Source organism: Fusarium musae, chromosome 5 (genome assembly GCF_019915245.1).
Source record: "Fusarium musae strain F31 chromosome 5, whole genome shotgun sequence".
Classification (NCBI taxonomy): Eukaryota; Fungi; Ascomycota; class Sordariomycetes; order Hypocreales; family Nectriaceae; genus Fusarium; species Fusarium musae.
Genome location: NC_058391.1, coordinates 1,405,336 through 1,418,210, shown reverse-complemented (window position 1 = coordinate 1,418,210; position 12,875 = coordinate 1,405,336). Strand labels below are relative to the sequence as shown.

At 47.6% G+C, this 12,875-nt stretch overlaps 3 protein-coding genes across 3 annotated transcripts; all 3 read left to right on the top strand.

Annotated features, from left to right (window-relative positions):
- Window positions 1–2,284: 2,284 nt before the first annotated feature.
- LGA1 (L-threo-3-deoxy-hexylosonate aldolase) lies at window positions 2,285–3,277 on the top strand (the record flags this gene model as incomplete). Its single annotated transcript, XM_044824489.1, has 1 exon — window positions 2,285–3,277. One exon carries the CDS (start codon window positions 2,285–2,287, stop codon window positions 3,275–3,277), a length of 993 nt encoding a protein of 330 aa, XP_044680146.1.
- A 908-nt stretch (window positions 3,278–4,185) lies between these two features.
- J7337_006829 (uncharacterized protein) lies at window positions 4,186–5,952 on the top strand (the record flags this gene model as incomplete). Its single annotated transcript, XM_044824488.1, has 2 exons — window positions 4,186–5,590; window positions 5,642–5,952. The coding sequence occupies 2 exons, from the start codon at window positions 4,186–4,188 to the stop codon at window positions 5,950–5,952; spliced, it is 1,716 nt and encodes a 571-aa protein (XP_044680145.1).
- Window positions 5,953–9,409: 3,457 nt separating this feature from the next.
- J7337_006828 (uncharacterized protein) lies at window positions 9,410–10,171 on the top strand (the record flags this gene model as incomplete). Its single annotated transcript, XM_044824487.1, has 1 exon — window positions 9,410–10,171. The coding sequence occupies one exon, from the start codon at window positions 9,410–9,412 to the stop codon at window positions 10,169–10,171; it is 762 nt and encodes a 253-aa protein (XP_044680144.1).
- Between the last annotated feature and the right edge of the window lie 2,704 nt (window positions 10,172–12,875).

The window sequence follows — 12,875 nt, the reverse complement described above, 5'->3', positions numbered from 1 at the left end:
ACCAAAGCTGGGGGACAGTTCGGGGTTCTCTCCGGACGTGATTGGAGGAAAAACGAGTCTCCGCGTCAAATTCCCCCAATATCAAGCTAGAGAGATGGATAGCTTTGGGAATATGGAGTCATGATGCCGGATAAATATTGTGTTGATGTGCTCATGTGAGTGTGGGGATGATACAGCTTCGCAGAAATCTGGGGGAGAAAGGGGCAGGGGAAGAGATGAGACTGAATCCTTGAGATAATGGTGCCATTGCTATGGATGTATCCAGTTGTGGTTGTTTCGGTGATCATGTTGGTGGTGTTTGTCTCACATAGTTACTGTATGTAGCTAAACTAACATCGGGGGCTGGAAAATCCCCTCGTGCTATGACAGAAACCGTCAAAATTGGAGAGAATGAGTGATCTTCAGAGTAATTGACAGTGGTGATAGGTTATCATGACAGCAATTCTTAGAAGATATGGGCTAGTGAAGGACAGAATCATTTCCCATTCTGACTAGAGAGACATTTCTCACAGGAACCATAAATTCGATGGAGCGCCTAACTAGAAGCCAGGACCACCAGCCCCCAAACCCATGAGGATCATCACTATAAATCGCCATGGGTTGCGAGGTGTAGTGAGGGGTACAGAGCAAGAGGATTAGTGCTTTGTGCTTTGGAGGGGTCAATATTCCCCCACCCCCACGGCACTAGAATCCCCGGCTCATGACCGGAAGCAATGGTAATCATGGGTGATATGATTTGATGTTTACAGCAACAGAGTTTATTAGTTACAGCCTGTGAGTCTGTGAGACCGTTTCAGTGTCGTATATGAATTGTCGATAACATCAATTTTCGTCACAGAATCAAGTGCCGAAAGTCTATCAGAAGCTTCCTCGCATCCAGTTCCAAGTAAATTGATATATCAACCAACTCTAAAGTCTCGTGACTTTGACCCCTCACGTACATCAGTAGTAACACAGCATCAGGTGCCACGTTGGGGGTACCATCGCCAGAAATTCTCCGCCCACTCAGAGCCAGACTTTTGACTTTTACCCCATCAACACCAAACGTCAAATTCCTCACTTCGACGCTTTACGCTCACTGCCAAGTAAGTAGCTAACTCGGACGTGCACACACTCAGTGGAAGTACAGTACAGACATGTACAAGCACAAGCACAGCCCGGTCACCTCCCGGTCAGTCTCGATAAGCCCATGCACTTTGCCTCTCTTACACACCGTGACGCCGCAAAATACAAGCCTTGGTCAGCTCGGGGTCCAAGGCAAAAGGGTGACTCTCCACCTGGACCTACACGATGTACACTACTGTAGAACTCATATCCCGGCCGGCTAATCGACTTCAGCGCGGGATGTTGAACATGGATTTGCCAAGCGATCCAACGGTTTCCTTAGACCTTGAAGCCTCCGTCTCCTGTTCGTCCCGCCTAACCGGCTCCCCACGTCTGTTTCTAACCAGCATTGAGAGACTGGTGATGGAAGAAGGTGCATTAATAGATGTCAGTGCGAGACTTATGTTATTCTTGGTGGTGGTGGTCGTTCGCTCTGATCGGAAGTGCCGATCTCGCATCCTATCAAACAGATCACCCGGCAGCTGAAGAGGCAGGCAATCGGTCATATTGGCATCCTCTTGGCCTGTCCTGGTTATACTACCTGCAGATGGTTTTATCTATCTATCTGTCCGTCGACTTTAGCCGCAGCGTGATATGGAATTGTGCTGCATCATCTCGTTCGGCGTACTCAATTTGCTTGGTGAGACCAGATTACGTGACGACGTATGACAGTCTCACAGCCTCAGACCCAACACATCACATCTGAGCTTTCTCTGCCGAATGTTGCGCAACTCTTACCATCGCAAATGGATATTTCGGTGGTCCTCTCTTCTCCAGACTCACATTGCATTACTCCAATTGGGGGGCGATCGAGCCAATACCCACACGGTCCTTTGAGCACTTGACTTCCCGAGGCGAATCCACCCCCAAACTGGTTACTGTTACCGCGAGGTACGGTTACGGATACAGTAGCGTAGCGAAGGTACCGAAAATGGGTTTGTCGGTTCCATTCGACATGATGTCTTGAGGTTTATACGCTACCGTATAGTAAGGTATGCTAGCTATAAAGTCCCTCTCCGTTTCTTTTAAACCCCGGCTTGTCCTGTTCTGTCCCGTTCTTGTTCGTTGCTGTCTGTCTTTTACTCTTCATCCATCTACTGTCGTCTTTCATAGTCTTAAGACACTCCACTAGCCATCATTATCCAACAAACGTCCCCAGACACACACTAGACATCTCATCATGACTACTTCTAACGGTGCTACCAACGGCCAAAATGGCCATGCCGCCACTCCCCAGTCGCTGCCTACCGGCATCTACGCCCCTGTCATGACCTTCTTCGACCCCGAGACTGAGGAGCTCGACATTCCCACCATTAAGAAGCACGCCGTGCGATTAGGTCAAGCTGGCCTGGCCGGTCTTGTTGCCATGGGCTCCAATGGTGAGGCTGTTCACTGCACACGTGAGGAAAAGATTGCTGTCACAAAGGCTACCCGAGAGGCCCTGGATGAGGCTGGTTTCCAATCCGTTCCCGTTTTCCTCGGTGCCACTGAGGGCAGTGTCAAGGGCACTATCGAGCTGAGCAAGCTGGCTGCTGAGGTTGGCGCTGCTGCCACTCTTGTTCTCCCTCCTTCTTATTATAAGGCCCAGATGAGTGAGGATGCCATCTACAACTACTTCACCGACCTCGCCGATGCAAGCCCTATCCCCATCGTTCTCTACAACTACCCTGGTGCTGTTGCTGGCCTTGACATGGACAGCGATCTCCTCATCAAGCTCGGCCAGCACCCCAACATTGTCGGCACGAAGTTTACCTGTGGAAGCACCGGTAAGCTCACCCGAGTTGCTCTCGCTACCGATGCCAAGACCCCCTTCCAAGAAGGCTCCGGTTACCTTGCCTTTGGCGGTATCGCCGACTTCACCATCCAGACTCTGGTCAGCGGCGGTAGCGGAATCATTGCTGGTGGTGCCAACGTCATGCCCAAGACCTGCGTCAAGGTTTGGGATCTCTACGTCAAGGGCAAGAAGGATGAGGCTCAAGCTCTCCAGAAGAAGCTCTCCAAGGCCGACTGGGTACTGACCAAGGCTGCCATTGCCGGCACCAAGTCTGCTATCCAGAGCTACTACGGCTATGGTGGCTACCCCCGACGACCCCTGCCCCGTCTCACCCCTGAGCAAGCCAAGGGCATTGCTGAGGGTATCAAGGAGCTCATGGAGATTGAGAACTCACTATAGTTCTCGGTCCATGTTTGTTGAATCTGTTGTTTGCTTGACCAGTTGAAAGACCACTGACATGGATGGGTATGAGTTTGCATAGCGTTGCATTTAATGATGAAAAGTACCCAATGGACTAGACATGGATTTGGGTATGGGCCTGTACCGTCTGGACTTGGTCATGATTATAAATTATGAATGTAAATGAACAAAAGGCTTAAGCCGAGCTATCATGGTGTCTAATTGTGAAACCTACTCATGAGCGATGGGTACTGAATACGCGTCATATCACATGCTACCGCGTAAAAGATGAGCTGTCATGCCTCGATGCGTTGCGACATCGCCCATCATGACTGCGTTGGCTGAAACATATACTGATTGCCGTCTCAGACTGGACGGTTTCGTTGATTCCGTAGTGTCCATCATCCAGAATCTAGTATGCCAACTTCTGACAGTCCTCGATAGTTCATAACAAACGATAACGAGTATTTAGTTCTTTAACCGGCTCATATCCTCCTAATGATGCAACTACAACTTCATCTCTCATGACAACAAGACACACATGTATCAGTCCAATTCCAATTCTCATGGCGTAAACTACCCTGGACCCTTCCCTGAAAAACTGTAGACGTCATTGGTTACTTGATCCCTGCGTCATCTCTTTGCGTGTTGGTGAATTGGAGCTGGTCGGTTCTTCTTATCTCGATTGAAAGGTTACCCTTTTTTGATACTAGCGGCTCATCGGATAGGCCGATAGTCGCCGATCGTAACCACGGATATATCAACAACGCCCTTTTGTCAGTAATCCTCAGTTCCATCTCACATAAGTCTTACTTTACACGGGGATACATGATACTACTCTAACCGCCCGCACCAAGTCTCTCTTCAATTGATACCTCTTTTTGTTCAATTGCTTGGTGGTAGTAAAGATGCGTGAGTCTGCTAGCAGCAGCGTAGCATCTGCCGTGGCCGAAAACGGCACGAATGCTCTTAGCGATGAACGAACTCCCTTGCTCAAGTCTACAAGTCAATCTCAGAATCAAGATGCCGAGCCACCAAGTGAAGCTCAAGGAGATGACCCTGATCGAGGCTTGCCAGCAGGACAAGAGGAAGAGACAACCGTTGTTGCTGAGGAGGTGTCAACTGGCCGGTTGGTTCTCATCTTTGGTACAGCTTGGATAGGAGTCTTCTTGGGCGCCATCGACTCTACTATCATTGCGACTCTCTCTGGACCAATTTCTAGCGAGTTCCAATCCCTAAGCTTGTTGTCATGGCTTGCAACCGCCTACCTCATCTCCAATGCCGCATGCCAACCTATTTCGGGGCGGTTGACAGATATCTTTGGCCGAGGACCAGGCCTCGTATTCAGCAATATATTCTTCGCAGCCGGTAACCTCATTTGTGGTCTGGCCCGTGATCAGACTACCATGATCATAGGACGTGTTGTCGCAGGTATTGGAGGTGGTGGATTGATGAGCATCTCGACGTTCCTGGGCTCAGACCTGGTCCCTCTACGTAAGAGAGGCATTATCCAGGGCTTAGGTAACATCTGCTATGGATCTGGTGCAATGCTGGGTGGTGTGTTTGGCGGCTTAATTAATGATCACACATCCCAGGGCTGGAGACTTGCCTTCTTGATCCAAGTACCTCCAGTACTCGCCTCTGCTGTAGCAGTTCATTTCTTGGTCAGGGTCCCCCCCAAGCAATCGGATAAGTCGTTCCTTGCACGCATCGACTTTATGGGGGCATTCTTGACATCTTCTTTCTTGGTATTTCTGCTCTTGGGCCTCAACTCAGGCGGGAATCTAGTGCCGTGGACTCACCCTCTGCCGCTTACCACGATACCCCTTGCTTTCATCACATTTGGCTTATTCTTGTTCTGGGAGAGCAAAGCCCGCCAGCCAATCATACCAGTGAAGCTTCTTCTTGATCGGACTGTCTTGAACGCCTGTCTCTGCAATCTTGCCTGTACGATGGCGGTAATGGGGGCGCTCTTCTATGTCCCTCTGTACCTGCAGGTTCTTGGCAGCAGTGCCACACAATCTGGTATTCAGATTCTCCCATCACCGATCGGTATCTCAGTGGGATCTCTCCTTTCGGGCTTCATCATGAAGAGAACTGGAAAATACACCAAACTAGGCGTAGTGGGCTTGCTCTTCCTTATTGCGGGAGTTGTGCTTCTTACAATACAGAATGAGCATAGTCCCAAGTGGCTGATGGGAGTTTCTTTCTTCTTGATCGGTTCTGGATATGGTGCAACCCTTACAACGACGTTGTTGGCATGCATTGCTGCCGTTGACCACTCTCAGCAGGCCGTCATCACCTCTGCAACCTGTTAGTAAATTAGACGTATTTTGTTGAGTTCGCATTGCTAATAAGCTTTAGATCTGGCACGCAGCCTCGGTAGTACTGTAGGAGTTACCATTGGCTCAGCTGTGTACCAAAATATCCTCAAAGCTAGACTTTGGGATAGATTCGGTGCCGAGCCTGGCGCTGCAGATGAGATTCGTCGCATCAGAGACGACCTGGATGAGATTAAGCATCTTCCTGAAGGATGGTATGACGGAGTCATCAGCTCTTTTGTAGAGGCCTTCAGGGGAGTGTGGCTTACACTGCTGGCCTTCGCTATTATTGGGCTAGTTTGCATCTCACTCATGAGGCAGCACACCCTCCATTCGACTCTTGAGAGGCGGTGATTGCTTTTGAAGCGGTGTCGTAAATGAGGGTCATATTGTGACAGAGTTGAAGGGTTGGAAGAAAGAGAAATTGAAAATGCTAGAGGGATAGATCAAAGCAGTGGTTGAAGATCCATCCTAGGTACACATTGAGTAGATCACGGATATTCTGGATGATGTGACAAAAGCTGGAGGTATTGACAGCGCTGGGTCAAGGTTTCAGCCAGTGCTTGAATGGGATGAGAGCTAGTGATGAGGCATCTACAATTTACTTTCCACTTCTTTGGAAAGAAAGAAGCTTTCTGAAAGATGGCTTTCATAGAGTGTCTTTCTTAGAGTTTCAAAATATATCGATCTCTTTGCATTCTTCGTTTTTAAGTCTCAAGAACCATCAACGCTGGCCTTTTGTCATCCACCCCAAGCTTGAACTCTGGATGGCTTGTTAGATAAAACATTACTACATAGTTTAGATCTCATCAACCCCACCGAATCTAGCTCGATTCAAGCCACGACTAGTCACTATGACCGAGTGCAGCTATGGTAAAGTTATAGGTAGCTCTAGCAAAAGTGTCAACTGACGCTGGGGAACTCACTTCAGAGCCTATGCCGAGAGAGAAAAGCGGCCGAGGAGGTTATACTCATATTGCTCTGAATTTCTCCCCTCGCCTAGAGTAACCTGTGATTTGATTCAGATGTCATTTGTAAGGATGTGTATCAATAGGTTGCTCTGGTTTTAGGGTTTTGGCCTTTTATTCCAGGCTGTTTAATAGTGAGCTAAGACTGGCTATAATTAACCAAGTGACATTTCTGAACAGCATACTGAAGCACTTTATCTGTCGAAGGCTCGCGTAGAGAGCCTCTCATCCCTAACCTGAAAGTCAATGAACAAGTCTCTATCAATAGATTCCCAGGAAGATCCTCCCGGGATTTTGGTTTAGCTCAATATTGCGGGACTAGTCATACCTGGTTTCCCCTGAGCTCGTGTTGCTTGACTAAGCCCAAGATCTTGGATGCAGAAAGTGAATAAAGACTGTATGAAAAGCTCTGCGGGCTAGAGAAACCCACAGGGATTGAAGAAGACCAGCTATCGGGGTTGTGCAATCCAAAGCCCACAGCCTCTGGGAACAGGTTCTTGTTTTGGCATAGAGTACCAACATGAATGCTCCTAAAGTCGACATAAAGCAATACAGACATGAAAACCTGGCAAGAAAGGTCTCAAGTCAGCCGGAGGTCGGTCTAGATCCGTGATTGGAGCTTATACGGGCAGAGTCAAGTATCTAGACCAAAGGGGGTGGCATAGATCTCGACCACTCATGTTGCTAACGATACACCCTTTTCCGGATACGATATAACCTCACTTCTAGCACAATATCCTATTGATTTCATAGTGATATCCATTTACATAGGCTACTCAACTCCGCTCTAAAAGGTATGGTCCTGATCATCTCTTCATAAGAATATGCGTAGGCTTCATTGCCATGAGTTGTAGGTTGAAACTCGTGATGGTTGTCACACCCCTAAAATCCTTGATCATACACCAAGTTAGTGTAAAATCTCCTTTAGGGGCTTTTAGTTACACAAGTTGAGCTTGGCAAGCCAGAAAACAACCGTTTTGAGACACTAATTAGCTTTGTCACTTTTGGGAACCATTCCTTTTGGCCAAGCTTTGTATGATGTGGCCTAGGAGAAAAACAATCCTATCGGAGGAAGGACATCTTTAACTAGGCTTATCTCATGCAAGAGTACTTTTTCTATCATAACTTACTGTTCAAGGGATGTTCGCATTCCTGGAGTTGTTCAGCTGGAGTGTCATATGGCAGCGCCTTATACGTCTTACGAACTGGGTAATAGCTTCGGAGTTATTCACAACAAAGACTATGGTCAAAGCGCCTAAGCTTGCGGACATTTCGACCGGAGATAAAGCAGGTCTAGAGCTACAGAGTGCCTGGCCTCGAGATATCCAGAGACGGCGGCCGACGGACTCGTTGAAGCGCTGGATGGTCGCCCAGCTAAGTATTAGTTTCCGTCGACTACGGGAAAATATATCGTAAGATGGCTTGGGCACTGTCCATAGCTAAAGTCTTGATAGACATATACTTTGCTGCAAAAGCCATGTTTACATCTGTTGTAGAATTATGTCGTCCTCGATACGGCGTCCTGAACTGAGAGTCTAGATCTAACCACTGTCTCAGACATCGAGGTCTGGAACGCCACCCTTGCCGCTTTCACCGAAAAGCCACCTCGCTTGATGATAAAGCTTATTCGAGTGTAAGAGGTGTCGTTAAGAGATGCTGCTGAAAGGCTGTTCGGATGATGAGGGTGGCCAGATTCGGAAAGCGATTCGTGGGCTAGACTCTGACGTGAAGTGAAGTGAAGTCAGGTCAAGTCAAGCACGGACGACGATGGTACAACGTCTGTTATTTCCTCAAGCGTTGTTTCTGTAGGGCAGAGTGGCGAGAAGGTACAGTATTAGAGCGAGGCGTTGTCTGGCCTGTACTGTCTGTTGGTCCCTTGAATGAAGATCGACTATTGTGCACTGTCTTTTTACATTCAATGCTAATCAAATCATCAGATTTCGCCTGTGATCTACTACCAAGTAATCATTTGTTCAGAATGTACCAATCCGTACAACAAAACCTCTGCTTTTGGAGGGGTTGCCAAGATTCTTGTGTGCTCTGTCTCTGCTGGAGAACCGTTGAGACAACTCTAAGCCTTCTGTAATGCTTCAGTGATAGCCCCAGGAGCTATGGCCATTCAGCAACGGGTTCAGTGAAGGCATCATTTTAGCTTCCGAGTGGGAATCTTGACAGGCGCCACACTCGACGGAAACAGCAAGATATCTGGTGGGCTCACTAAAGAATGCCACTGTGTAACCTTTGACCGATCTACGGCCCGTTACGGGAGCCAAGATAGTCTAGTCTCCAGTGATCGTCCGGAGTTGTATCCGGGAGAGTCTGCCCAGGAGCACTTCATCCGGGCAACACTGACGCTTTGTGAGCTCTGTGGGTGGTTATAGCCTCACCTGATACGTCCAGACATGCTCCCGTTATGTAACAAACTGCGGAAACAGAGTTTTGGCGCCCTGCCCCAAATCTCGTAGATCATGATGCAGATTGTGGCTCACTGTGTACCTGCTTATGGATCTTGTCCTCACCCAAGCGGCCGACCCTGATCTCTGAGGCTGGGGTCTTGATGTGATGGGTCACATTTGTGATGCTGTTGGTTGAACCGGATCTGGGCTTCGAGATAGAGTTGCCGTGATGCAGGGGAAAATCTGCAAGGAACCAACAGCGGGTGCTCTCGAGACCCTGAATAGATATTTACTGTAGATCCTGTCTCACACGCATGCTTCTCTGTCTCACTCGTTCATTCAAGTAAAACCCTTCTCTTTCTCATAATGAAGCATCTTTTTATTCTCCTCAGTGCGTTGTGGTCTACACAGGCCGCTGCACAGAGATACACTTACACAACGCGCACCATGACAGAATGCTTCAGTGCAACTCAAACCAGCTTCGGCCAGGCTGAGCCAACCCAAGGCGCTGACAAGTACTGGACTGTTGAGATGCCTGAATGTCAGGACTGTCTCTGCACAGATTGTGCCTACACAAATACATACACCACAACACTGAATGTATTTTCACCATCAGGCATCGTCAAGTTCCCTTATCAAGTCAAGGAGGTCTACAGGGGCATGTCGGCTATGCCGGCTGATGCCACACCAACTGCTATTCCTTATGGCTTCACCTCTGGCGTCGAGACCTGCAACAGCTGCGGTAACGAGCCAGTTACTGCAACCATGACATATCCTCGTGGTGGCTCTCCATATCAAGAGAGTGTACCTACAGCAACACTAGCTGCCCAGACCGCCTTCGAGCGTCCTTCAACATTACGAACTCAAGTGGCTGATACAGAAGCCACTGATTCTCCTTCAAATGAGGACGATATCAGACCTCTTGAAAACACCGTCCTTGAACACAAGGCCATTCAATACAGTGGCCAGGGACCGGGCATGGCCGACTTTCTCAAGTTCAGTCTTGCAAGCAAATCTGGCCCTGTTGCCAGAGACTCCGAGTCAAAGACACCTGGAAAACCATCCGGTAATATCAACAGCTACGCCAAGATGCGGTTTGACGCAGCTGAAGCAGCTCCATCGAAAGACGTTGATGGTGCAGCAGCTAGCAAACATCCACCAGCTGGCGCTGCTATAGCTGTACTTGTGCCTATAGCACTGCTGTTATAGAACAGCCAATAAAACAACAAGAACAGTAGAACAAAAAAGAGGGAGATTTTCAGGAATGCATTCAGCGACGGCGTTGCATAACTCATCCATATTCGGAAATGTTTCTTTTTTCCATTTAATAATGATTACCACGGCCAACTATGGGAGAACAGGATACCACGAGAGCGTCCAAGAGGCCCTTGGGAAGAAAGTAGAATAGTCAAAATACTAGCTACATACCCCCAAACAAATAAGAATTATAAGTACTCCCAGGGTAAACTTGTGATGCTGGAAGGAGGCTTGATACTTGGTTTGCGTGCCTAGCTTGTCAGATGGGATCGAGCACATCGGAGAGAATGTGATATGTGTCTTTCCGATAAAGTTATTACGGACTCCATTCGATGAAACCATTCCCATACTGGACTTGGCGTGAAGGCTTTAAGTAATGTGATGCAGATCTGATAAACTTCAGTGCGAATACACCATGCACACGGAGAAAAGCCTCAAAGCCTCACTCACATTGGAGACTGGAGACTGGAGACTCTTAGACTCTCTAGGGTCGTTACACAGAAGCTCAAGAGTCAACCTAAACCTTCTTCTGAGGGGTTGAAGAGTTTGGTGATGTCTACTCTCTGGCGAGCTTATCATCCGTTTGTAGGTTAGTTCAAGACAAATGAGGGCACCATAAGACTAGTTGATGAAAGGTGACGTCGAGTATATGAGATCAAAGATAACCGAGTCACCAATTTTAACTGGTGAGCTAGACACCAGAGATAGCACATCAGTTTGAAGAGACGCAGCGTAGCCTAGTATGCCTTAAGTATACCTCTCTCGTTATCAAGACCTACAAGCTGGGTCAACATCAAACACTTCTATCGTCACCTCTTTTGAACACACGCGAGGCCTAACTCACCCTCAACAATATTGCGTCAAGGACAATTGAAGTGAATAACTGCGAATCGATCATATGAACTACATGATAGAGTTCTCTCTCGGGATGCGTTGTTTCAGGCATAGCCAAGTTCGAGCGGAATTGATAGCATATATACTCCTAGGCTGAAATTGTATTCGACAACAGCACCCCTACTTGGTATTTTGTAGTCGAGTTTATTGGGAATGAGAGAGCAAGTGGGCTTCTCATAGAAGGCTGCATAATTCTCGTTCAAAATAAAATCAGGAGGGCACATGAGCAATAAGTGATGCTCATGCCACTGAGCATGGAGCAACTGCCACATACATTGGATGTCGACTATGAACTTTGGTAAAGTAAAGTGCCTTCACCGCAGTGGAAGGAGATTCTTTTCATGGAGATTCTGATAGTGGTGACGTTGAAGTCATAAAATCCGTTCTTTGTGAGCGTGGATTCTGTGCCTCGTGTATTCTTTTCCTTTGTGAGGCATACATCGCATTTATTGCATGCAGACTGACACTCTCTTATGGGCTCGAGCCGACAGACCACGAATTGAAGGATCATGCCAACAGCAGAGTTGCCATAGTCTTGATTCCTGTGATGGAAATACGATAAAGGTCCAGCACCAGCTTGTCCTACGGCAAGTCTGCTCTTTTATCTGCAAACATTCCGCCATTGATATATTTCTATGGCCGAGATGAGCTGAGGATAGTAACGTTGCAGTGATAATTCAGAGAACCGGAAAAACTTCTGGTGTGTCACGGAAACTGTGGTCTCAGCCGCGAACTTTCTCGAGGATACCATAAAGTTTCTCCTACGTATGTCCCCTCTCAATGCTATGTGAGGTTCGGTACTGATGCGAGTGCAGAGATAAGAAGAAGGTAACCTTGCATTCCAGATTTGAGGAGTGACTCTGGAGACGGAGTAATATTACTGCGCGGATCCTCGAGGACTGTAATTTTCCAGTGATTAATTCGGATGACTCCTCATCAGACCCAGCCAGGGTCCTGTGTGAAAGACATTGGCGGCAAGTATTGCATGATATAACTATGCGCCCAGTGTCTTTTATTGAATTATCCATAATGAACTGTTTGGAAATGGCAGATCGGGGTTTTGATATTTCATTTCACAGAAATGGCAAAACCGAAGCTATTCCCATGTATCGCGATACATGCCAGTGGGAAATGATAGGCGGAGGTAATAACTAGACCCTTGTTGATGTGACCGTTTCACAGGCAGATTAGGTTGGACTTTGTCCCCGTTAGCATCCACTGTGGCTCCTGTCGCGTAATTGAGACATTTTATCAGTGACACGTTGATCAGAGTCAAGATTTGCATTGTATCGTCAAGTCAATTCATGTCGTGTCATGTGAGTCGAACGAACAAAGAGTCACATTCACTTCGTGTTCAAAGTGCATCTGCCGAGCAACCTAATGCAACAACAGCGAAGCATCCGTAACATCCGGATAAACAACGTCATGAAAGTCAACAAAGCTGCGTAATGATCGTGGCGTCACTTAATTTTTGGTGTCCTCGTGCAGATCAGATCCATCAGGTTATTAGTGAACTAACAACCGTTGAATTTTATATGTAGCAGTTAGCAACACTAGCCACCCAAGCCCAAGGTAATCATAATTACTGTACAGGGCGCTTCGGATGGAGATTATATAAAAGTCGGAATGATGATGAAACTGCCGAGGCCTGTCACTGTCACTCAGCTGAAGCATAAATTTAGATACTGCCATGCAGATTTCGGAATCCAGTGCGTTTAATTGGTGTTGACCTCTGTTCACTGTGGTCCCTTAGATTCTTCTC